A 26,524-nucleotide genomic window follows, 5' to 3' on the forward strand; every position below is an offset into this window, starting at 1 on the left:
GTTCGCCTGACCACACCTCGAGCGCCGGCCCAGTGCTCGCGATCTTCGTGACGGCACCTCGGGTGTAAGTGCTGCTTGTGGGAGAGCACCACAGGAAAGCCAGAGTATTGCGCATGCGTGCTGTCCAGAAGGCGCTTGAACTCGGAGGCTTCCGTAGCGGGAGGGCGAAAGATGGCGGCGGCAGTACTGGAACAGTTGGGTAAGGATTTCTTAGTGGTTAAGCGACAGAAGGGAGTCGAGATGGAATCTGAGTTGACGGCTTGTGTTGATGTTGTAGGTGCGTTATGGATACATAACCTGAGGAGCCGGGGGAAGCTGGCCTTGGGGTGAGTCTCTCGCTTCGGAGTTTCGGAAGGGCCCAAGGCATCTTTAGTACTCTGCCAGTTGGTAACTGAGCGCCTCCGTGCCTAACTGTGTTTTAGGCTCTGGGGTTACTGAGGCGAATGAGACAGCCCGAGTCTCTGCTTTGTCACTCTATTTTTTCTCCACCTTATTGCATAAACTGTACAGGGATCAGGATTACCCATAACCCAAGGGCGATTGTAAATGCGATTTCCGAACGTCTACTGTGATCTTTCTGGACAAGGTTAGACTATTCCATCTCCATGTGGAAGCGTTCAACTTTTCAAGTTACCTCTCTGATTACTTGCTTACATGGGCAGGGACCGTGCTGTGGACAACTCTGCTTTACGTCGTACCTGACATTGTGTTTAGCGGTTTATATACCTTAACTCACTCTCATAACATTCTACGAGTAGGTTCTGCTATACCCGTTTTTCAGACAAGGAAATTGAAGTCCCCAAACGTAAAATAACTTGCCTAAGGCCACTCAGTTGTAGGAAATTTTGAAGCTTTATACCAGAGCATTCTGTAGCCTTAGGACAAAAGCATTCATTAAAGGTTAGGGTAAGTAGTCGCTGTATTTCTCCCCAAAATAAAAAATCGGTATTTGAAAATTGATAATCTGTAAATTTTCTGGTCTGTCCATTTGTTAGCATTGATTTTGGTTTAGTTCATAGGCTTTGCAGACAGATGAGTTGTATATGAATCCATTTTTTAACTGTGATCTTGGAAAAGTTACTTATTGTTAATAAGCTTCAGTTATCACTTTTATGATATGAGCGTTATGTTAGTACCTATCTCTTAGGTTTTTAAAAATTTTTTAATTTTTATTTATTTATTTTTTTAGATGAAGTGTTTCTATGTTGCCCATGCTGGTCTCAAACTTAAGGGCTGAAACAATTCTCTTGCCTCAGCCTCCTGAGGTACTGGGATTACAGGCACATGCCATGTATGTAGCTCTAGTAGATTTTAAAAAGGAAATTCAAACAAGATAAGGCATATGAAGTATTTAGTATGTTTATGGCATGTGATAATCCCACTCTGAATTCTAGTTGCCATTAATGTTTTTATTATTATAAATTATTACTGAGTTCCCAATTATATTTAACCCTTTTCTAAGTTTTTGGGTCCGAGGGGGATAAAGAGGTGGGCTAAAGAAGAAAATAGGAAGTAGTAGCTCTTAGGATTTGTCTGTACTCTTCTTAGATAATCTTCTATCACTCTTCCCCCAACCATGCTGATTTACTTACTTTTTCTGAATATACTTTGCACTTACTTGCTTCTTGGCTTTTCCTACTATGCCCTCACATCTTGTCTATAACAGCAGTCCTACCCATTATTCAAACCTCTGTTCAGATGTTTTCCCTTCAGGAAGTTTTCACTGGTCTCTCTAAAATGGAAAGAAATTAGTTTTTCCTTCCTTTTAGCATGTGTGCCTTCTATGATGACTTCATGTATATGTGTCTGTGCCCTTTACTAGCTTGTGTATCTTGTGTATCTTGGAGAAGTAGGGACATTTATTTATTGTTGTACCTCCAGCATAAGGTCTTACACAGGTAAATATTTTGATATTGATTTGAATTGGCTTGCACCAACTTGTATTAAGAAGCTCTGAGCAAGAAACTTAAGCAGTTTGCCTTTAGTCTTTTCCTCTATGTCATGATACAAGAGTGTTTAATTTTGCTAGATAATCTCTAAGGCTATTTGCAATTCTGAAGTTATTACATAATTTTGTGAATCCTTATTTTGGATTTTCTAGTGGGGAAAATGACCATAAGAAAACTAAGTAGAAAGGTATAAATAATGTTCATGATAACCATGTAAAATTTTAGCATATAATCTGATTCAGTGATTAGAAACTTTTTTTTCCTTTTTTTTTGGAGACACGGTCTCGCTCTGTGCCCAGGCTGAAGTGCAGTGCTGTGGTCATAGCTCACTGCAGCCTCAGACTCCCGGGCTCCCACCTCAGCTTCCTAAGTAGCTAGAACTACAGGTGCATGCCACCACACCTGGCTAATTTTTAGGGTCTTGCTGTGTTGCTCAGGCTGGTCTCTAACTCCTGGGCTCAAGTGATCCTCCTGCCTTGGCCTGGAGGGATTACAGGCATGAGCCGCCAGGAAACTTAATTGCATATAGGCCCCAGACTAGAAATAAATAAACTAAGGGAAGTTGTCTGTGTAAAATGAGAGAGTAGGAGGGCCTGTGGTGGTCAGTAGAGTGTATTCCTCGTCTAAAAACATTGAATTAGGTTAAGAAAACTGCTGCTGACCAAATAAAACATTTCTGCAGGATATATATTTATATATATATATATACACACACACACACACATGCACATATATACATATATACACATATATATACATATATACACATATATACATATATATACATATATACACATATATACATATATATACACACATATATACATATATAGATATTTAAAAATTTTTTTTTTTTAAAGACAGCGTTTTGCTGTGTCACCCAGGCTGGAGTGCGGTATCATGATCATAGCTCACTGCAGCCTCGATTCAAGCCATCTTCCCACCTCAGCCTCCCAAGCAGCTGGGATCACAGGCGTACACTACTACACCTGACTTTTTTTTTTGAGTTTTAGTAGAGACGAAGTCCTGTTATAATTGCCCGGCTGGTCTGAAACTCCTGGGCTTAAGTAATCTCCCACCTCAGTCTCCCAAAGTGCTAGGATTACTCTGTAGGCTATATTTGTTAGCTGACTGACAGTTTTCAGTTTTTGAATTCCAAGTCTCCTATTTTACTGATGCATACATTTGAGAAGTTTTGTGACTTACTGAAGGTTACACAGTTAAATGTCAAAGTGAGGATCTAAACAAAATATTTTCTGGGACTACAGGTGCAGGCCGCCATACCTGGCTAAGTTTTGTATTTTTAGTAGAGATGGGGTTTCACGATGTTGGCCAAGCTGGTCTCAAACTCCTAGGCTCAAACGATCCGCCCGCTTTGGCCTCCCAAAGTGCTGGGATTACAGGCATGAGCCACCACGCCCAGCCAAAAAAATATTTTTTTTTAGGAGACAGAGTCTCACTATGTTGTACAGGCTGGTCTCGCACTCTTGGGCTCAAGTGATCTTCCCACCTCAGGCTCCCGAGTCTCTGGGATTACAGACGTGAGCCACCAAGCCTGTCTGTACCACCCTTTAGATGGGGGCATATCCTCTTAAGCTTTCCTCAGTTTCCAACCATGTGTAAAATTTTGGCATAGTTATTTACACTCAGTCCTCTTACCTTACCTGTCTCTGTATTCTTTCATTGATTCTACAAATATGTATTTAGTGCCTGCTCTGAGCTGGGAACTGTTCTAGCACTGAGGATTTTGCAGGGAACAGGAACAGACAATAATCCCTTGCCATTATGGGGTGTACAATATAGTAAGGGGGGCAAATAAGCAAAATAAGTAAAATATAGAGTATATTAGATAGTGACATCTGCTTACGAGAAAATAAAGCAGAGATTGGGAATAAGAAGTATGTGTGTTTGAGAGAGGAACTTGTAGTTTTAAATAGGGAAGGCCTCACTAAAAGATAATATTTGAGTAAAGATTTGAAGGAAATGAGGAAGCATGCTGTGCTAACATCTGAACAAACAGCATTCTGTGCAAATAGAATAGTAAGTGCAACAGCTCCAAGGAACCATATCTGGTGTCAGGAACAATGACAAAAAGGAGAGGGATAGTGACAGGAGATGAGGTCAGAGAGGAAGGGGGAGTCATAAATCATATAGAGCCTTATTATTTTTTGTAAATACTTTGGCTTTTATTCTGAGCAAGATGGGAAACTGTTGTAAGGTTTTGAGCATGGAGTAATATGATCTGACTTATGTTTATGAGTGGTTCTTTCTGGCTGCTGTGTTGAGAATAGACTGGGGTGGGGATGGGGAGCAAGGATGGAAGCAGAGACCGTTGGCTATTTCAGGTATGAGATCATGGTGGCTTGGATTAGGGTGGCCGTGAAGGTAAGTGAATGGTTGGATTCTGGCAGTACGTTAACCACACCTGACAGATCTTGTTGATGCATTGGATGTGAGGTATGAGAAAGAAGGGTGACACCAAAGTTTATGACCTGAGCAACTGGAAGGGTAGAGTTAACCATTTACTGAGCTAGGAAAACTTCCAGAGGAGCAGGTTTGGGGAGAATATTAGTAGCTCAGTTTTGGGTTTGTTAAATCTGAGCTGTTGTAAGCATCCAAGTAGAGATATGAGTAGGCAATTGGGTATATGAGTTTATAGAGTTCAGGGAATGGATGTACATTTGGGAGTCATCAATGCATGGATAATGTTTAAAGCTGCAAAGCTGGTTGACTTCATCAAGGGAGTGAGTGTAGATAGAAAGAGTCCGAGGATTGATTCCTGCCTAAGGCAGCCAACATTACAGACCAGGGAGGGAGACAAGGAAACAACAAAGGAGACTGTGGGGGAGTGGCCAGAGAGGGGAGAAGAAAACCCCAAGTGTCCTGGAACCCGATTAAAGAAAGTGTCTCAAGGAAGAGCGAGTGACCAGAGATACTTAGGTCACTCTCAGATGAGGACTGATAATTAGAATTAGAATTTGTCTGTATTTTCTGTTTTAAGGTTGCTTCATTTTGTTTTAATTGAGTGTTATTCCAGCAATTGGCCAGGAGAGGGCACATAGGAACTTTTGATTTGATATTCTGTACTTCTAAATTAAGCACCCCATTTGGAATAATACTTTAATTTAATTTGATTATAGTAGTTTGGTCTTTGCTTGATAATTCAGTTTATGAATTATTTGAGTCCTGAAAGTATTATAAGAATTCAGAAAGCTTTGACATTATTAATTCATAGTATGTTTAATTTATGAAGCAACAGATTTAATTCACCAAATATGTATTGAAGATTTGAAGAGCGCAAGGTACTGTGCTAGGCGGGTACAGCAGGTATGGGCCTGACTCAAGAAATCTTTCAGATTGGTTTGTAGCAAAGGGGTTCATGTTTCTGTCATGCTGTTGGTGATGAGATTAGAGATAGAATTAAGGTTAGGAGAGGCCTTATAGATGATGTAGTCTAATTCCTGTTTTCACAAACAAAGAAACCAAGGTCCAAAGAGGTGACAAACATAGTGTACCCTACTCGCTAATTACAACTACATAGAACCATAAACGTTTATGATTATAAACTTGAGAAGAAACTTTGAAATTGTGTATTTAAAGCTTACAGTTCACAGGACTTATTTGGGGGGTGGGGACAGGAGAGATTAACTGTTCAAAGGGCCTAACTTTGTTTTATTTTTTTATGCCCTTAAAAAAAGAAACACGGGTGTGGTGGCTCACACCTGTAATCCTAGCACTTTGGGAGGCTGCGATGGGTGGATCACTTGAGGTCAGGAGTTCAAGACCAGCCTGGCCAAGATGGTGAAACCCCGTCTCTACTAAAAATACAAAAATTAGCCAGGTGTGGGGTGTGGTGGTGCATCCCTGTAATCCCAGCTACTTGGGAGGCTGAGGCAGGAGAATCGTTTGAATCCAGGAGGCGGAGGTTGCAGTGAGCTGAGATCGCACTATAGCACCCCAGCCTGGGTGACAAGAGTGAAACTCTGTCTCAAAATAAAATAAACAAAACAGAGGCAAGACCTTGCTATGTTGCCCAGGCTGGTCTTGAACTCCTGGCCTCAAACAGTCCTCCTATCATGGCCTCCCAAAGTGCTGGTATTGCAGGCGTGAGCCACCATACTTGGCCAAAGGGCCTAATTTAAAAATAACACTAGCCATCAGTGTTTGTCATGGGCTAGACATTGTAGGATGCACTATATTAATTATTAATCCATCAACAGTATTAAGTATTATTTTCCTCATTCTACAAGTAATAATATCTAAAATTTATTGAGCCCTTTTAAGTGTCAGTTTAAGTATTTTACTTGCATTTGAGCTTCTTAAGAAGGCTATGAGGTAATTATTATTAGTCTATTTACTGATGGGAAAACTGAGACCCAGAAAGTTACATGACTTCCCCAAGGCCATTCACCTAGTAAATTAGAGTTAGGATTTAGACCCAGGTCTGCTTGACTCTGTAGCCTCAGCTGTCACCACTCGGCTTATTTTAGCAAAATAGGCCTTCATACATCATGTATCCTAATTTTGTGCTTTTCAGTTAAGACATTGGAACCTAAATGTGGATGGCAAAGGTATTGATTTTGTTAGGTATTTTGATGGCACTAATTTTGATATTAGGATAGGAGATAGTGAACTTGGGGTAAAAATGATACACTAGAAGAATAGATTTGTTTGAGTCTTTGGTCTAAATGGCTTGAAGACTAAAAACAAAGGTTTTGTTTGCCAAGTAAATCATCCAAGTTGCATATTTGTATGAGAATATGCCAATATACAACCACTTTGAGTATGTAAGTCTGAGTTAAATGTTTATGCAGTATCCACGTACCAGACATTGTTCTTGGTGCTAGAATACAAAGAAAGTCGGACTTGCCCTTTAAATGCTCAACATCTGTACACTTAGTACAATAACTCATTCTATTATAGCCACTTATGATAGTACAGTGGTCTAAGTCATTGCTGTATGGCTGGCAAGAACAAAGTATTAACGCGAGAATCGTGATCAGATAAGGGATTAGGTGATGTTTCACACTGAGGTGACATTTGAGCTAGAACTTAAAACAGGATAAGCATTTCATTCAGGAGATAATAAGACGAGAAAACAATTTGAATAAAGGCTTGTTCAGGGAACAATGAACATCTATGTGGCTAGGCTATAAGGGCAGATTGGGTCTAGATTATGAAAGGCCTTCTATGTCTCGCTAAAGAGTCTGGACTTTGTATTGTGGGCAGTAGGGAAATACCAAAGTTTGCTGTGTTAACTTTTTATTTGGATATGCCCAGACATATACAAAAGTAGACAGTTTGATGAACCTCCATGTATCCGTCACCCAACTTCAACACTTACTACTTATGGCCAATCTTATTTATAACCTGTACTCTCCCTCATCATATTTTGAAACACTCCCCCCACTGTATCATTTTCATAAATATTTTACTATTATCTCATTAAAAAGCATTAAATATCCATTTGATATTTAAACTTCTAATGGCTTCATAACTGTCATACTTTTTAAATTATAATAGTTCACATATTGAAACTAATTGGTATTTCTGTTAAATCTCTTACTCTGTAGGTTTTTTATTCAACCCTCTTTTTTTCTTGTAATTTATTTGTTGGAGACAATTGGTTGTTTTGTAGCGTTTTCTATACCTTGAATTTTACCGAGTGCATCCCCATGATATTACGTAACATGTTGTCTTTTCTCTGTGTTTCCTATTTTGAATCTAGGGGCTTGAGCCCCCAGTTTCATTTTGGGCAGGAAAGACTACTTTGTGGATGGTGGGTGGTGTGTTCTTCCATAAGGAGGCACATAACGCCTCCTTTATCCATTAGTTTATTAAGGATTACAAGATGATGCTATTATAATTTGCTATTCCTTCATTACTAACTTTATACAAGTCAAATTTTCCCTCATCTACTACTTGGAAACTTAATGGTACAGTTTGTATAGGAAAGACAGGATAAGTCTTGTCTTTTTCTTCATTCTTTCTCTTCATTCACCAGTTTTCAAAATAACAAGTTGGCTCACTGGCATCTTCTAATGGTAACTAATTTGTATTTTTCCTGGTTTTATTATGAACTTATGGCTTTAAACATATTTGATGTGTTTCAACCCACTACAATTATTGTCCTCATTAATGCTTGGCTTGTCCCATCTTTGGCTTGTTGGGCATCCACAAGTTGGCTCCTGAGTGCCTTTGACATGACCTTGGTAATCTTTGATGGCTTCTTTGCTTTCTGATATGACAAGATGTTCTAGGCTCATTTTGTATGTTATCTGCTTGAGATCTGCAATCAGCCATTTCTCTCAGAAGTTTTGGTTCTCTTCAATAGGAAGTGGTATTTCAAGACCGTAATCTGGGAAGTAGGGGCACTAATTGCTACTAGATTGTTTATTGCTTCTACACCTCTTCAGTGGAGAGATCTAGTACTTATTGGATTTTGGCGGAACCTTTTCTGCTTATTTCCATACCAAGAATCCCAGTAGTCAGTGACACTGAAAAAAAAGGATAGCATTAGAATATTACATAACTATTCATTTGCTTATTTCAACAGACGTTTTTAAGCTGGAGGATGACATGAGTAGCTCTGAATTATGGAAGGGTAGCTCATTTGGTACTCAAGCAGAGAAAGATGGATTGGAATTGGGCAAGTTGATGGAAGAGAAATCAATCTAGAGGCTATTGCTATATAGGATGGTGGCAATTAGAATGGGGAAGAGGTAAAGCATTTGAGAATGATTTCAGGGGAATCTTTATTTTATCTGTAAGATTGGGTGACTAGCTCTGGCAGGATGAAAATCATTGGGAAGTTGAAGATAAACTCTAGAACACCATTCAAGAGTGATTTTATTTAGTGATATAGGGGAGTAGCGGATGCTGGGGAAAATGGGAGAGGGAGAATGACTAGTTGTATATTATTAAAGCAGTTAAAGTGTGGGGGAAGAGGTCAAGGAATAGTGAATTTGGGATCTTCATCATCAAGTCTCAGCCTATTAGTTTAGCATTCAAAGACAACCACTCTAGCCTCAATGACCTTTCCAATACTTAACAAATTCTCTGACTCAGTCAGACCTCCACTTATTTCTCAACTCTGTACCTCTGCATAGATGATATATGTCGTTGCCCCATTCCTCTGATAATTAGTATATTAGTCCATTTCACACTGCTATAAAGATACTACCTGAGACTGGGTAACTCATAAACCAACGAGGTTTGATTGACTCACAGTTCTGCGTGGCTGGGGATGCCTCAGGAGACTTAGAATCATAGGGGAAGGTGAAGGGGAAGCAGGCAACTTTTTCACAAGGCAGCAGGAGAGAGAGACAGTGCAGGGAAACTGCCACTTTTAAACCATCAGATCTCATGAGAACTCCCTCACTATCACGAGAACAGCATGGGGGAAACTGCCCAGTGATCTAATCACCTCCCACCAGGTCCCTCCCTCAACATGTATGGATTACAATTGAAGGTGAGATTTGGGTGGGACACAGAGCCAAGCCATATCAATTAGGATGTTCAAGATTCACCTGAAGTCACCTCTGAAATCCTCTGCTGTTTCCCATATTTTAGTTACGTGGTTTTATACTGTCTTCTAATTGTTTTGTGTTTTTGTCTTAGTTACTCAACAAAGTTGGGCAATCTTACAGGTCAGATCAGAGAGCTCATTATTATGTCTTCTCTAAATCTTTCTTAGGAGTGGGTGACTTATAGAAGACAGTGTTATTGGCCAGTCAGGGCAAGAAATCTTGGGTTAATATCTATTAACGGTTTGACTTATGTGTGTTTACTTTCTCTCCTGTTAGCCTCTAATAAACTGTCTCTTTGTTGTGTTTAAAAGTAGTCTCTATTAATGAATACCTCTAGAATATTTCCAGTTGTGATCCTTAAATTGTTTTTATCAAAATGGAGCTGAAGTGGTTCAAAAGATATGTAAACTCTACAAAAAGGTCCCCTAAGTGTCTGTTGTTTTATAGGCTTCTTTCATTTCACAGTGTTTTACCTCAATCATATATCCACACAAGTGCTTCTCTTGACATTTCTCGAAAATGGGAGAAGAAGAATAAAATTGTTTATCCTCCACAACTGCCTGGAGAACCTCGGAGACCAGCAGTAAGTTCGTGGGTAGAACTAATCTCTTAATTCTGGTAGTGCTCTTACTCTTAAGTGATTAGTAATGATTTATTATTCTGTGTTAAAAAAATTATACAACCATTCGCTCTAATTGACAGAGAAGATGTACTAGATTTATCTCTTCAATAGTTGAAAAAGATTGTTATTCTTTACTTATTTGTTTGCCTTTACTTAACCTCCTGGATAGGGACCTTAACTCTAAAACTAAGCTAATAGTTTAAGACATACTGATTTTTGACTCTGAGAGGCTTGCTGATGAGCTCTTAATGATGGAGCATGTGGAGTTGGCAAGAATGACTTAAACTATTGGCCAATGTTTAAATTGATTTATATGATTTTCCAGTGTTATATATTTGAATATAGACACACTGTTTTTTGTTTGTTTGTTTGTTTGTTTTGCAATTTGAACCTAAAGTTTGAACTTAATCATTGGGTTCCTACTGGAGATTTATCTTATCGTTATCTGCACAGAATAAACAAATAACTTTTCAACTTTCATATTTTGTCATGACATCACAACTTGAAAGATTTGTCAGTCTAGGCTATTAAGTATTGACTCCATTTTGTTTATTTTATTTTATTATTATTATTATTTTTGAGACAGAGTCTTGCTCTGTCACCCAGCTGGAGTGCAATGGCATGATCTTGACTCACTGCAACCTTCGCCTCCCGGGTTCAAGGGATTCTTCTGCCTCAGCCTCCGGAGTAGCTGGGATTACAGGTGCCCGCCACGATGCCCAGCTAATTTTTGTATTTTTAGTAGAGATGGGGTTTCACCATGTTGGCCAGGCTGGTCTCCATTTTGTAATTAACCAAAATTGACTAAATGAAACGTTACACAATTGCACAAATATCATAAATAAAAATTTTTCTGTAACTAATGAACTTTTTTTGCTTCTTACCTGAGCTCTTTGAAATCACGTATTTTTTTTTTTTTTTTTTTTTGAGATGGAGTCTCCCTCTGTCGCCCAGGCTGGAGTGCAGTGGTGCGATCTTGGCTTACTGCAAACTCTGCCTCCCGGGTTCACGCCATTCTCCTGTCTCAGCCTCCCGAGTAGCTGGGACTACAGGCGCCTGCCACCATCCCGGCTAATTTTTGGTATTTTTAGTAGAGACGGGGTTTCATCGTGTTAGCCAGGATGGTCTCGATCTCCTGACCTCATGATCCGCCTGCCCCGGCCTCCCAAAGTGCTGGGATTACAGGCGTGAGCCACCGCGCCCGGCCTGAAATCAGGTATTAATTGGAAATAAATTATAACAGTATTTGTCAAGTCCAGAATCTATAACAGCACAATTTTGTTGTGTGTTTGTTTTGTTTAGTATCTTTAGATACTAAAAAAATGTACTTTAGGATATATCCCAAGTGGCAAAATTCAAATAGTTAGTAGTATGTCATCTGCTTAACTCTAGCAAATGATGAACACTATCAATCCAGTAATTTGTTGTGTGTTATATTTAATGAAACTATTTTGATTAACTTTTTTGTATCATTTATCCTTCTTATACAAGTGCCTGTGGGAAGACATTTAATTTGATTTGATATAGGTACTTTGGAAAACCTTAATTTCTCTATTTTGCACAGATTTTGTTTCAGCAATCCTTTGGGGGACAAATTATGACATCTGGGAAATATGAACATTTTCTGACTTTAAATAGTATTTAGTAATTTAATATTGGTACATCAGTTGTACCTGTTATGACTGGGAATACCGATACTCTTCATAAATACCTAACTTACCAGAAATAATTTATTCACTGGCCATATAGTTCATAATACTGTGCTATAATATACAATGTCCCTTAGAATTTCCAATCTGCCAGCTGCAGCCATTATTAAAATTAGTTTTATCTCTAGCTGAAAAGAGGGCCAGATAATATCTACCATTCTACCTAATTCTGATCTTCTGCATTAGAATATATAGTCAATAAATAATAGTGGATGGGATAGTGAGCAAACCCCGTAGCAGTAAATAAAAATGAATGTTACCAATGTAGAGTTGTTCTAGGCTACTCCTCATATTTTTAAGACTAACTTCGTAGTTTAGCTAGCACCAATTTCCAAAGAATATAGATTCTTATGTAGATTTTATCTTATATGGGGCTTCATATGAAGAAAATGAAGGCTGGGTGTGGTGGTTCATGCCTGTAATCCCAGCACTTTGGGAGGCTGAGGTGGGCAGATCACAAGGTCAGGAGTTCAAGCCCAGCTGGCCAGTATGGTGAAATCACATTTCTACTAAAAATACAAAAATTAGCCGGGTGTGGTGGTGCACACCTGTAGTCCCAGCTACTGGGAGGCTGAGGCAGGAGAATCACTTGAACCTGGGAGGCGGAGGTTGCAGTGAGCTGAGATCGCACCACTGCACTACTTCAGCCTGGGTGACAGAGCGAGACTCCGTCTCAGGGAAAAAAAAAAAAAGAAAATGAGCCAGAGAGAAATTAAATGGCTTTCTTTATGATAGTCACACCTTGTTAATTTGGGCTTCAGTTTCCTTTTGCAGTATCTTTGAAAAAAGCTATGTTAAATAAATGAAAAGTGTAATGAGACTGTGTCAAAACTCTTTGAGCTACCATTTCTTATTTTTCCTCTTTTTCTTCACTCCCCCAACAACCGTTTCTATATGAGACATATTTTTAATTTATGGATTAGTCAGCATACTGATAATAATACATTAATGTGAATCTGAATCTCATAAAGCTCTAATAAGAACTTTTTTTTTTTTTTTTTTTTTTTTTTGAGACAGGGTCTAGCTCTGTTGCCCAGGCTGGAGTGCAGTAGCATGATCTTGGCTCACCGCAGCCTCCACCTCCTGGACTCAAGCTATTCTTGTGCCTCAGCCTCCCAAGTAGCTGGGATTACAGGTGTGTGCCACCACGCCCGGCTAATTTTGTATTTTTAGTAGAGATGGGGTTTCTCTATGTGGTCCGGGCTGGTCTCCAACTCCTGGCATCAAGTGATCCACCCACCTTGGCCTCCCAAAGTGTTGGGATTACAGATGTGAGCCACCGCACCTGGCCTAAAACTTTTTTTTTTTTTTTTTGAGACAGGGTCTCACTCTGTTGCCCAGGCTAGAGCGCAGTTGTGCAGTCATGGCTCACTATAGCCTTGACCTCCTGGGCTTAAGAGATCTTCCCACCTCAGCCTCCTGAGTAGCTGGGACCACAGGTATGTGCCACCACTCCCAGCTAATTTTTGTATTTTTAGTAGAGACGAGTTTTTGTCATGTTGCCCAGGCTGGTCTCAAACTCCGGGGCTCAAGCGATCTTCCTGCCTCGGCCTCCCAAAGTGCTGGGATTACAGGCATGAGCCACACCGCCTGGCCAGAACTTTTATTAGGTAACACGTTTTCCTCATTTGAATTATTATATGCATTTAAAAATAAATTGATTTATTTAAAAATTATTGATTTAGACATTTTATAATTTAGACATACATTTATTTCATTTGAATAACTGTTTTACGTATCCTATCCTCACTTTATCTAATTTGCTGTATAGGTCAGTTAATGGCAGAGATATATAACTAGGTCTTCTGACCTCCACCTTTGTTACTTTATTTGCTTGATACTTATGTACTGAGACTTTGTCTCGTTTATCTTTAGAAAGTGCCCTTAGACATTTCACCTGCCCAAAGTAAATGCTGAGGTTTTTTTTCAGTTTTGGAAGAGGATGATTAACTTTTGCCTTTCTTGTAAACACTTCTTCTTTTTGCCATCCTCTGGTCAGGATTACAATTGTTTATATGTGTAAAATTTGAGGGTAATCATACAAAATTAAGGTTTAAAATTATCCCACCACAAGAATGCACAAATTAAAGGGTCTCTTCTTTTTTATTTTTATTTTTATTTTTTTGAGACGGAGTCTCGCTCTGTCACCCAGGCTGGAGTGCAGTGGCGCAATCTCAGCTCACTACAAGCTCCGCCTGCCGGGTTCACGGCATTCTCCCGCCTCAGCCTCCCGGGTAGCTGGGACCACAGGCGCCGGCCACCATGCCTGGCTAATTTTTTTTTTTTTTTGTATTTTTAGTAGAGACGGGGTTTCACCATTCACAGGATGGTCTCGATCTCCTGACCTTGTGATCCGGCCGCCTCGGCCTCCCAAAGTGCTGGGATTACAGGCTGAGCCACTGATCCCGGCCAAGGGTCTCTTCTATATGAAAGATTTCATTGAGTGGATTAATTTTTGCAGATTATTATTATCAGTCATGATAGTTCTTTCCTCTCCCTGTCTCCCCAAGAAACTTTATTGCTGAAAATGTAATTAGGCTATTGCTGTAGTTTCAGGCTGTCTGCTTCTATTGCAACTGAAATCTGCCACATATTAAAAGATGGCCACTTGAGAAAACTGCTCTTTCTAAGGCATTTGAAAATTTCCAGCAGGAGTCAGAATGTTAGAAAGTTTTGAGACCTCCTTGCTATAGTTTTCCATAAGACATGTTTTCTAATTTTTTTTTAAAGTGGCAGTTTGGTATAGTAGTGGAAAGAAAGTGGGTTTTAGAGTCAATAGAGGAACTTTTGAAAGTAGATGTGCTAGACATTGTATCAGGTGTATCATACTTCTCTGTTCTTTGAGTTCCAACTTTGTCTCTTGCAAACCTCTGGTCTTAGACAAGTCACTTGATTTCTTTGATTTTCAGTTTATATGTAAAATGTTTCCTCTCTCAACTCATAGAGTTAGACTAAATGAAATAATGAGTGAAAAGTGCTTTTTGAACTATACATTGTAATTAAACAGGACATACCTACAACTTTAAATAGAAGATAATAAAAGCTAACATTTACTGAGAAGTTACCATGTGCCAAGCACTATAAAATGGTTTCTTGAAATAGGTTATTTTATTTCCCTCTAATTATCATTTTATTTATTTTACAGAAGAGGAAAATTAGAGAGAGGTTAAGTAGCTTGCTCAAGATTATGTAGCTAGTAAATGGCAGAGTTAGGATTCAAATCCAGGCAGGCAGTCTGATTCTAGAACCTATGCTGTTGATCAAACACCTAGAATATTGGCTTTTCACATGAAAACACTTTTGTCCATTTTGCCATTTTTCTCCTCATTAATAATGAACGTTTTCTTCTTGTACTTTTTCTTTTGTTCTTTTAATCAGCTAAATGTTTTAAAGATACTTTCATTTAAATCTTTTAGGATTTCTTTGGATAGAAATGTTGCAAGTGTTGACACAAACCAGCCATTGTATAGTTTCTATTTCTCCCGTAGTAATCTTTTAACATAGTGAAACTTTGGAAAAATACAACTTTGTGTAGGGGAAAATAATCTTTAAATTCTTAGTAATGTTTCTATTTCTTATGGCAGCATTTTCTTTAGGCCTAGAAAGTAAAAACTTAAATAACAGTATATGTTATTGTCATTTTGTGGTAAACCTGCTAACATTTTCTTTCGTCCTTTGTTTTCCAATTTGTAAGGAAATCTACCACTGTCGAAGACAAATAAAATACAGCAAAGACAAGATGTGGTATTTGGCAAAATTGGTAAGCTGCAATGACTATTACCATATAATTAATAATTTAGGAAAGAAGCTATGAGTTCCCCTCCCCACCCCTCACCCCAGGATTTGAAAAATAAAAAAGATTTGTGAGGAATATGATATAATTGGTAGGTAGTCAAAAGAATGATTGTTCAGAGATGTATGATTTTCCTTAATTTTCACCTTTTTCTGAGAAACTAAATCACATTGGATAGATAGGTACTAAAAGGCATCAGGAGTTTGGCTATAACCAGAGAATCCAGGAAACCCACCTATTTATCTGTAAACTTGATTCAACCTGTTTTAAAAGTGTTGCTTTTAAGTTTTTTTCCCTAGGAAATGAAATTTATAGATGAGGGGAGACTGAAGCAGCAAATATACATGTAATACATTTATCCTATAGGAGAAGGAGATGCCTTGAATGCCTAGTGTAGTTGTTACCAACCTGTGGTCTCTCTGTCATGTTTGCTGTCTTTTAATGTTATTGAAACTATTACAATCTCAGTTTTATGGTTAAAATGTTTGTTTCATTTTGACTGAAAGAGAATAGTATCTCCTCTCAAACTTGTTTTCTTCTCTTTTATTTGGGTTCAATTCACTGTTTTTAGAAGTTACTCAAATTATGTAAGACTTTCATTGAAAAGGAAACATTGACTTTGTAAACTAATTTATTTTCTTTTGTCTCTCACCCTTTAATTCTAGATACGAGGAATGTCTATTGACCAGGCTTTGGCTCAGTTGGAATTCAATGACAAAAAAGGGGCCAAAATAATTAAAGAGGTAAACTTACAAGTTTGGGTGTGGTAGGGAATGGGGAACTGGGGAATGCAGCTGTCTTGCAATTATTAGTAAGCTTAGCCTAAATCATGAATTCCCTAAATTTTCTGTTGTAAATGCATACTTTATATAATACAGATTTAGGGTGCTCAGTTTATTAAATATGTGTATACTTTAGGAATGTTGTGTGCTTTAGGGTTTATTTCCTGAGGTGCTTTTATTTCCACCAAATATTTATCTGTTTTTTACTGCTTATGATGTGATGAATCTTATTTTTAATGATTTGGGGCTTGGTACGTATATGTGTGTATTTGTGTGTATGTATGTGTGTTTGTGTATATATATTATTTATTTCTTGGAGCAAGGCTGAACTTCAAGGTATATTTTTTTGAAGATTTTTTTTTTTCCTATAAAGGAGAGTTTTTATAACTAAGTAATTTTGTAACTAAATGGAAAGAGCCCTGGACTGGAACTCAAGAGACTTGGACTCTAGTCCTTTCTCTGATCTTTTTCTTGTGACCATGGGCAAGACACTTAACCAGTCAGTTTCTATTTTTCTCACCTAAACTATGTGGAATTGGATTAGATGACCCCTAAAGATCCTTCCAACTCTAAATGTAGCTAATTCACTAGATACAAATATGCTGACGGTAACTGTGGTGACTCTTTCTAGGAACATGAATATTCTTTTTTTATTACATATATTTTTCTTTTTTTTTTTTGAGACGGAGTCCAGCTCTGTTGCACAGGCTGGAGTGCAGTGGCGCCATCTTGGCTCACTGCAGTCTCCGCCTCCTGGGTTCAAGCGATTCTTTTGCCTCAGCCTCCTGAGTAGCTGGGACTACAGATGCGCGCCACCATACGCGGCTAATATTTTTGTATTTTTAGTAGAGATGGGATTTCACCATATTGGCCAGGCTGGTCTTGAACTCCTGACCTCAGGCGATCCGCCCACCTCAGCCTCCCAAAGTGCTGGGATTACAGGCGTGAGCCACTGCGCCTGGCCTATTTTTCTTTTTTAATATTCTTTTTTCAAAAAGTTGTATTGATTATTGTCCGTTACCATCTGGGGCTATCAGCATTGTTTTCTATATATTCAGTTAATTCTCACCAAAAGTCAGTTCATACCTTTCAGTTTAGTAGTAATAGGTAAATAGTTGAGATTGATAGATTCAGACTTCTAAAGGGTTCCTTTGTAATGCTTTGATTTTGCTATATTCAATTCAGAATGCATTTACAAGTGTTTGTTGTGTACCCAGCCTTGTACTACATTCTTTATCTTTTAAGGCGTGAAAGATTTGGTTTCTGTTATTTCTGACAATTGTCTTTTTTTTTTTTTTTTTTTTTTTTTTGAGATGGAGCCTCGCCCTGTCGCCCAGGCTGGAGTACAGTGGCGCCATCTCTGCTCACTGTAACCTCCACCTCCTGGGTTCAAGCGATTCTACTACCTCAGCCTACCGAGTAGCTGAGACTACAGATGTGTGCCACCACGTCCAGCTAATATTTTTGTATTTTTAGTAGAGATGGGATTTCACCATGTTGGCCAGGATGGTCTCAATCTCTTGACCTCATGATCTGCCCACCTCGGCCTCCCAAAGTGCTGGGATTACAGGCGAGAGCCACTACGCCTGGCCCAATTGTCATATTTTTACAAAAATGTGTTCTGGAGGAAGTTAATTCAAAATATCTATGGAGAGTAAATTTGATAATTAACCTCTTCAAGGAGATTATTATATCAAGTGTGATTTTCTCTACTTGTCTGATATTAATGGTTATTTGCATCCAAAGTTTAAGAATTTTTATTTTATTCTAGTTTTTAATTAGATTTTTGTTTTTTTAGAGGCAGGGTGTCACTCCATTGCCCAGGGCTGGAGTATAGTGGCATGATCACAGCTCACTGCAGCTTTAACTTCCTGAGCTCAAGGGATTTTCGTCCTTCAGCTTCCCAAATAGCTGGAACTGCAGGTGTGTGCCACCACGTCCAGCAAATTTTTTACTTTTGTAGAGATGGGCTGATCTCGAACTCCTGGCCTCAAGGGATCCTCCTGCCTCAGCCTCCCAAAGTGCTGGGATTATAAGCATGAGCCACCATCCCAGCTAAGACTTTTCAGTAAGATTAAGCTATTGAGTTTCATGAACTTTGTGTTTGTTTTTTAAGATAGGGTCTCTGTTGCCCAGGCTGGAGTGCAGTGGTACAATCTTGGCTCACTGCAGCCTCTACCTCCTGGGTTCAAGTGATCCTCCAGCCTCAGCCTTCCACATAGCTAGGATTAGAGGTATGTGTTACCACACCTGGCTGATTTTTGTGTTTTTAGTAGAGGCGGGGTTTTGACATGTTGACCAGGCTGGTCTCAAACTCCTGGCCTCATGTGATCTGCCCATCCCATCTTGGCCTCCCGAAGTACTGGGACCATGGACATGTGAGCCACTGCATCTGGCCTTGGGAACTTTTGACAAGTTTCTGACTCAAAGACATAATGTTCCTTCCCAAGGGTACTGCTTACAAGCACCGCTATCTCCTTTATAGCTTACACATGTCATTTAAAACTTAGTAGGATGGGCTGTGTTCTATGCATTTACACTTCTTGGTCTAAGGCAGGAAAACTCCCTTCTCCTTTGTACTCTTATCATTTGATATTCTCTTTTTAAAATTGACTATGGAAGCATGTGATTAGCCGTCATAGTACAGAGATAATGAGAGATGAGAAACTTAATTCCATTTTACTTCAGGGTTAGCCGTATAAATGCTTTTCTTTTTCTTATTTAAGGTTCTCTTAGAAGCACAAGATATGGCAGTGAGAGACCATAACGTGGAATTCAGGTCCAATTTATATATAGGTAAGATTTTTAATATTCTTAGCATTAGAAAATGTCTTCAGTAGTAATGCCATGTTTTTTATCTAACAACAGTCTTTAATATCTAACTCCTCAGGACTTGGTTTGTCAGTGAAAATTGCTAGTAATGGCTTATTCTTCAGCTGTATGCATGCCAATTTTAATTTAGTGTAAATGACAACTGTACTGTTTTACCTGTTCTGTAGTGAGACTGAGATCATAAAGCCAATTGCTAATGATTATTAAATAATAGATACCAAGACTGGGGTACATAGAGTGGTACTTTAATTGTAATATTATAACAGTTAGTATTAACACATTTTTAAAGTTGTTTGTCAACCAGAAGGAGGTAAATAATCACAGGTGCATTTAAAAAATTTTTATTTATAATGTGCCAAGCCAGGTGCCTAATCCATAAAGGTGTCCTGTAATTTAACCTTACAATTATCAAAATGGAAGGTCTGTTGAATTGTAAAAGCCAAGGGGCCTTGGAAGGCTCAGATGACCCAGATGTGTTTGTTCCACTTTGTTACTACATCCTGAAGCATTAGCTCTGCTTTTACATGCTTGTTCCACATCAAATTAAATTAATATAAGTTAAAATGCTTTGGGAAGCATGATGTGCTGTACAAATGTAAGGAATCTTTTTGCTGCAGACCGTCACACAGTTCTTTTCCGAGAAGGAGATTAATGTTTATTACAAAGCTCTCTTGCCTCCTCCCAACACCATGGGAAAGTGGAGCAGTGGTTGGAGTTATTATTTTTTTCTCACTACAGCAATTACTCCTAACCTCAGCAGTTTTATATTCAAACAAAGATGTTGATGTTGAAGCAAAGTTTTCTCAATCTGCCATACCAACATATAAAGATTATTTTACTTAAAGCTATTTTAAATTCAAGATATGGGGAACAGCTACTCTCCAGATGGAGGAGAAAGGGCTGAACCAATACAGGGGGAATTAGTTGTATTTTATAATTTTTCAACAATTAGAGTGAAAAAAAATTATCTAAATTCTACTTTTTCACATAGCCTCTGTGCTGGTTAGGTTAAAATCTCAGTTCAACTCACCTGGCATTGATGTTGGCCACCACACCTCCTGAAATTCAAATTAGTTGATTTTCAGTTGAAATGCTTTATTTTAAAGCTGAATCTTGTATAATTTTATTCTGATACATGCAAAGATGCAAAGGGAAATCAAAATGGCAACTCAAGATGCAGGGCCATGGTAGTTAATCATAAGCATTTTCTTCTGGGAGCATTATGAATAAATAATGTTGGAGAGGGCTTGGAATCATTGGAAGGGATGAGGAGCAAGACCATTTGCTTAAAACCTCTTGGTGATTCTTCCTGCTCTGTGACTCTGAATATCAAATCAAATTTAATTAATTTTATGCAGTTTCACAGGGATGTGAGATTCATAGCTGATAGACTTTCTAATGGACTTCAGATACAAATGAAATATGATTTGTCTTTAAGCCTTTTTCAATAACTGTCTTTAAATCCTTTTCAATAATTGTAGTAAAGAGAGATAGGATAAAGAGCTTAATCCTGTTGCTCCAAATGAAGGAGCAGGGTCCACTGTTGCCATTAAGCAAAAACATGCTTAACCAATCCTACATAAATGACCCTTTATTTTATCTTTTTTTATTTTTGGAGATGAGGACTTGCTCTGTCACTCAGGCTGGAGTGCAGTGGTGTGATCACAGCTCACTGCAGCTTTGAACTCCTGGTCTCAAGTCATCTTCCTGCCCCAGCCTCCTGAGTAGCTGGGACTAGAGGCACGTGCCAGCACACCTAGCTAATTTTAAAATTTTTTGTAGAGACAGAGGTCTCGCTTAGATGCCTATGCTGGTCTTGAACTCCTGGCTTCAAGCAGTCCTACTGCCTCAGCCTCCCAAAGTGTTAGGATTACGGGCATAAGCCACATTGTCTGACCCTTTAATCCAGAGTTCTTTTGCACATTTCTGCTGAAAAATCTCTGCCTTACCTGTACTGTCTTTTCATCTACTTCTGTGTTGATGACTTAAGTAAGGCTAATAAATTTGGATTTATATTATGATTTTTAAAATTTTTCATTCACTAAGTATTTTGATGCCTAATTCCATAATCAAAAGAGATGAGTTCCCTCAGGAAGAGTATGATGTGTCAGACATTTTATCCCTGTATTTGCCAAGCTTCTTCTTAAGAATCATCTTGAAGTTGTTATTTAAAATATAGATTCCCAGGCCTCGGCACAGACCCACTGGACTTGAAACCCCAGTGGAGAGGCCTAGGAAGCTGTTTATTTAATAAACAAGTTAATAATATTCAGTAGTTTAATAAACTATTGATTCTTAACCATAAAATATGGGAAACTGATTTATCTTACTGTGTTCTTGGAAAAGGCCTAGACATTTCATTCCATAGACTTCTGTTAGAGTTTTGAAAAACTAGTTACTTATTGGCTACTATTTTGGTTCAGCAATGGTTCTTTCAGTACCCTGAAATAAGTATAGGCATTTTAAAGGAAGTGCTTTTTTGATAGCATATGTTCTCATTATATGGTAATTCTTTCAAATGCCTGTCATTGGTGTAAAGCTAATACCTGGTGTTGCATGACCACAGATTTAGAAAGTTCATTTCCCTTTCAAACTTATAATGATGACTAATGATACTGTGAATAGGCCTTAACAAGTGGATATGGACTAATAAAATGTCTCTGCTTAGTGATTCATGGCATCTAAAGTGAATCACTTTAGGGAAAGTGATCAACTGACCTTGTACATCAATCTTATTGGCTGAGAGTGATGAAGGTGGGAGGGGAGGGCTTCTAATGTTACAATTTCAAGATTTGTATTTACCTAAATACTACTAATAGGAAATATTCGCTGTGTGTATATATATTTACTTACTTATTTATTTATTTTGAGACGGAGTCTCACTCTGCACCCAGGCTAGAGTGTAGTGGTGTGATCTCAGCTCACTGCAACCTCTGCCTCCAGGGTTGAAGCAATTCTTGTGCCTCAGCCTCCTGAGTAGCTGGGACTACAGGCATGCATCACCACACCCAGCTAATTTTTATATTTTTAGTAGAGACGAGGTTTCACTATGTTGGCCAGGCTGGTCTCGAACTCCTGACCTCAGGTGATCCACCTGCCTCGGCCTCCCAAGATTTTGGGATTACAGGCGTGAGCCACTGTGCCTGCCCTGAAAATATTGGCAATATTTTAAATTCATTACACCTATTGGGTATTATCTATAGAAAAACACAGGTTGTCTTCATTTTTGAGATATCTTAATGTATTCTTTCATTCAAAAAGTATTTGAGTACTTTCTGTGTGCATACTATCCACATTAAATAGGTGATGTTATATCTTTTGTGTCATTTTAAAACATTTAACACTTGTAGTTCTTTGACAGTAGTATTTCTTTGGAAGAATGCATACATTGTTCTTCTGAAGTATAATAATACCGTCTATACCATTAGTATTATATGTACTTGAAAAACTTTGAAACTTATTTCAGAATTTGAGCAGATTTACCAGAGACCTCTGTATTGAAAAAATGATATTAAGTAGCAGATGATGTGTTTCAAAATTATTTCTGTTTCTATGGATCATGAACTTTTGGGGCAATACAAAAAGGGTATAAGTTTGGTTGAGGAGGTGACTTTTACAGATGAAACACAGATGCTTATAAAGACAGCATATGATTTGGGACCAAAAAGAGTAATACAGACAAATGGTATTGTTGGAGTAGAGAAGAAAAGGTCAATATGGGTTAGAATAGTCGTGGAGACTTTCTAGAAAAAATTGGCATGTGAAGATAGGCTTTTGGGAGTCTAGAGGAATGCTCTTCCAGGAGAAGAGCAGATTTTTAAAGTGGGGTGGCCATACATGCAGAGGCACATAGGTTGGAATAAGCAGTAATAGTGTAGTACAATGAGGAGAACAGTGTGAAAGAAGTAGAAGTTTGACCTCGAGTAGATAAAATGGGAAGGGTAGATTGGGCCTATATTCCAGAGAACTGAACATGGCAGGCCGTGTATTTGGTTCAAACTATATCAAAGAGGTTTGGGTAAGAGATTTATGTTATTAAGATAGTGTTTTAAAAGTACTAACAATAAGCGGTAGTTTTGAAATTGTGCTCTGTGGGGTGTTTAGCAGTGGGACCCTTGATATCTTGGTCACCACTATATCCTTGGAGCCCAGGACAGAGTCTGGTACCCAGGAGGAACTCAAAAATGTTTGTTGAGTGAATGAATGGCACAGTTTTGGGTCTTCCTTGACCCACGTTTCAATAGGAGCAGATCAGCGTTACAGTGTTTTATATATCAGGCTTCTACATATTGTTTCATTTTACTTGAAATGATTCCATATACAAAAGCAGTTTGAAACCCCTAAATATGGACTTAGTGGAGGAGAGATTGGAGGAGAGGAACCAGGAAACAGTTTGGCAACTATGTTCTAAGTCCTGATTTCATTTACACCTCAGGGTGGCTGTGTTGGGTATTCCCATTACGGTGTATTAAAGAATCTTAGGATGTTTCAGAAAAATTAATGTTTTTGACATAAAGAAATGATGGCATCATGGCTTTAAGATATGCAGATGGCTTTAAGATGAAATCATGACTGACAGCAGGCATTGAGCTTCTGCTTTTGTGCAGATCTCTGTAAGTTTGTGTTTTGGGGGAGATAGAAGGGAAATGGGAGCCGACGTAGACCCTGATGGGGTTGATCATTGTGATCTAGTGATCCATTGAGTATTTGGAAATTGGAGCTCAAGTTGGATAGATAAATGATTTTGGATAGAAGCAGCTATCACATTTGTAAAATGCTTTTTAGAAGTTTTCTGGTCTCACTGTTCTTATTTGTAGGTTTCCTCTAGACAGGTTGGTCCAGGGGACGTGCCGTGATGGGGTTTCCTTATAAAGTGATTTGTGTAATGCTGCTTTCTCTGGAAATTTGTAAACTCATTTTTTCAGTGCCCACTAAATGAAGTTAATAAAAGGGCAGTAGGTCTTTCCCTCTCTCACTTAGACCCTAGGCAGTTTTCACTTTCATTCTTGGCTTTCTCTTTCGCAAAGCTAGGAAGCTTCTGCTGAAACCTACTTCACTAAAGGATATTGTAGTTAGAGAGTTGTCAAGTGCATACTTTGGTATAGTCCCTATATTTATAAAGTATGTCACAGTAAGTGTATAAGAATGATGAGTGTTGAAATGGATAATTTGATATGTATTCTGTAGACTTTACCTTTTTAAAAGGCTTATTAACTAAACAAGTAGCTGACTAAATACATTCAGAAAATAGCAGAAGGTAGCTGGCTACTACTCTGACTTATTGTGGGTGAACAGGTGAACAGTTCTTCTTATGTACTATTTTTTTTTTTTTTTGAGATGGAGTCTTGCACTGTCACCTGGGCTGGTGTGCAGTGGTGGATGTTGGCTCGCTGCAACCTCTGCCTCTCGGGTTCAAGCGATTCTCTTGCCTCAGCCTCCCAAGTAGCTAGGATTACAGGTGCCCGCCACCATAACTGGCTAATTTTTTGTATTTTTAATGGAGACGGGGTTTCACTATGTTGGCCAAGGTTAAACTCCTGACCTTGTGGTGATCCGCCCGCCTTGGCCTCCCAAAGTGCTGAGATTACAGGTGTGAGCCACCGCGCCCGGCCCTTACATACTATTTAAAAGATTTCTTTAAACTTTCAAGGTCAAATTTTGATATACAGAATGGGGGAGGGGAGCTGAGGGGGCTGTTGTGCCAGAGTTCCTAAAACTGGCTGTCAGTCAGAATTTCTGGGGAGAGTTGGGGTATGGGTGTTTGCCCAGGATGTAATTTCCAAGGCCCACCCCAGATATACTGAATTAGAATCCACAGAGGTGAGGTCTCAGCATCTGCATTTTAGTTACATTCCCTAGGTTAGTCTGATGTAGCTTGTCAGAGAACCAGCATTTGGGAGCCATTGACTCCAGTGGCTTCTCATCACAATTAGAATAAAATAAAAAACTCCTTGCCTGAGCCTACAGGACCCTGTGTAATCTTGCCCTAGCTTTATCTCTAATCTCTTTTCCTTGTTTGTGGTTCTCTTCCCCTTGCTTACTATGCTTCAGCATGGTAGTCTTCTTTCTTTTCCTAAAACAAGCCAAGTGCATTCCCACCATTGGGCCTTTGCACTTGCTGTTTCCTCTGCCTGGAATACCCTGTCCCTAGATATTCACATAGATGATTCATTCTGCTCTTAGATCAAATGTCTCTTTCTCAGGCATGCCTCTTGACACTCACAGTCTGAAGTCCCCTACACCCCATCATTGTCTGTCATCTCATTCTGATTTATTCACAGCACTTGTCACTAGCAGAAATTATCATTTTATTTTGCATCTTTCTTCTCCAGAATGTAAACTGCTTGGAGGCAGGGGCCTTGCCAGTCTTGTGCACTCTTACTTCTCCAACACTATAATAGTGCCTGGTCCTTAGTTAGCATTCAGGAGATAGTTGTTTTGAGACAAGCCTGCTCTAGCCAACCAGTGAGCCCATGTAATCTCAGAATCCAGTCAAGGAAAGGACAGAAATTGCTCAGCTGATCAGTCTTGTGAATAACACTCATTTCCTGTAATTCTCTTTTTCTTCCTGTTTAGCTGAGTCCACCTCAGGACGAGGCCAGTGCCTGAAACGCATCCGCTACCATGGCAGAGGTCGCTTTGGGATCATGGAGAAGGTTTATTGCCATTATTTTGTGAAGTTGGTGGAAGGGCCCCCACCTCCACCTGAGCCACCAAAGACGGCAGTTGCCCATGCCAAAGAGTATATTCAGCAGCTTCGCAGCCGGACCATCGTTCACACTCTATGATGAGGAGATTCAGACTCCACAGTGTATATATTTTGCCATTTATTTTCCAAAAATAAACAAAAATTGAAGGCAAATGCTTTTTATGATTTCTCATTGAATTATTGAAACAGTGTATAACTGCTAGTTGTAAATGAATATTTATAAGGCTTTGCCCATTTCTTTTGAGCCTCTAGGCATATTTGTATGCATTTGCTACTTGGAAGGGGAAATCAGCTTTAAACATAGTAGCAGACTATATTTCAAAAGGCTTTTGGAGTAACTTTGAAAGGGAATGTTAACTTTCCAACTAGTGTCCTGCAGGTGGCTGTTTTGATACTGGACTTGAATAGAGTGTTATGAGGTAAGAAAATTGCTTTTATTTCACTTAATTTTCTCTTGGGACCATGGGAAGTTAGAGTGGCTGCATGTTGTTTCATTACAGTATTTTAGGGTGTTCAGTGGTACTGTTTTTCCTTTCACTGTTGGCACAGGCCAGTGAGTCAAGAATTATATTTTCCTTTACTGTTTTAGCAGTAACTCG

At 38.8% G+C, this 26,524-nt stretch overlaps 1 protein-coding gene across 3 annotated transcripts; it reads left to right on the forward strand.

Moving 5' to 3' along the window:
• MRPL22 (mitochondrial ribosomal protein L22) lies at positions 1 to 26,078 on the forward strand. Of its 3 annotated transcripts, XM_001170128.7 has the most exons (7): positions 1 to 199; positions 278 to 326; positions 9,944 to 10,061; positions 15,504 to 15,569; positions 16,268 to 16,345; positions 19,111 to 19,180; positions 25,793 to 26,078. In XM_001170128.7, the coding sequence occupies exons 1-7, from the start codon at positions 172 to 174 to the stop codon at positions 26,002 to 26,004; spliced, it is 621 nt and encodes a 206-aa protein (XP_001170128.3). In that variant the 5' UTR covers positions 1 to 171; the 3' UTR covers positions 26,005 to 26,078. The 3 variants fall into 3 exon arrangements, with proteins under 3 accessions (XP_001170128.3, XP_016809594.3, XP_001170109.1); XM_016954105.3 differs by lacking the exon at positions 278 to 326 and having other exon boundaries at positions 99 to 199; XM_001170109.6 differs by lacking the exon at positions 9,944 to 10,061 and having other exon boundaries at positions 134 to 199.
• Positions 26,079 to 26,524: the final 446 nt, after the last annotated feature.

This window comes from Pan troglodytes, chromosome 4, assembly GCF_028858775.2.
Source record: "Pan troglodytes isolate AG18354 chromosome 4, NHGRI_mPanTro3-v2.0_pri, whole genome shotgun sequence".
Taxonomy (NCBI): domain Eukaryota; kingdom Metazoa; phylum Chordata; class Mammalia; order Primates; family Hominidae; genus Pan; species Pan troglodytes.

Coding starts and splice junctions, on each gene's coding strand:
- MRPL22 (XM_016954105.3), top strand. CDS start 114: ATGCGTGCTGTCCAGAAGGCGCTTGAACTCGGAGGCTTCCGTAGCGGG. Junction 10,062..15,503: donor GAGAACCTCGGAGACCAGCA/GTAAGTTCGTGG, acceptor CCAATTTGTAAG/GAAATCTACCACTGTCGAAG. Junction 16,346..19,110: donor GGGCCAAAATAATTAAAGAG/GTAAACTTACAA, acceptor TTCTTATTTAAG/GTTCTCTTAGAAGCACAAGA.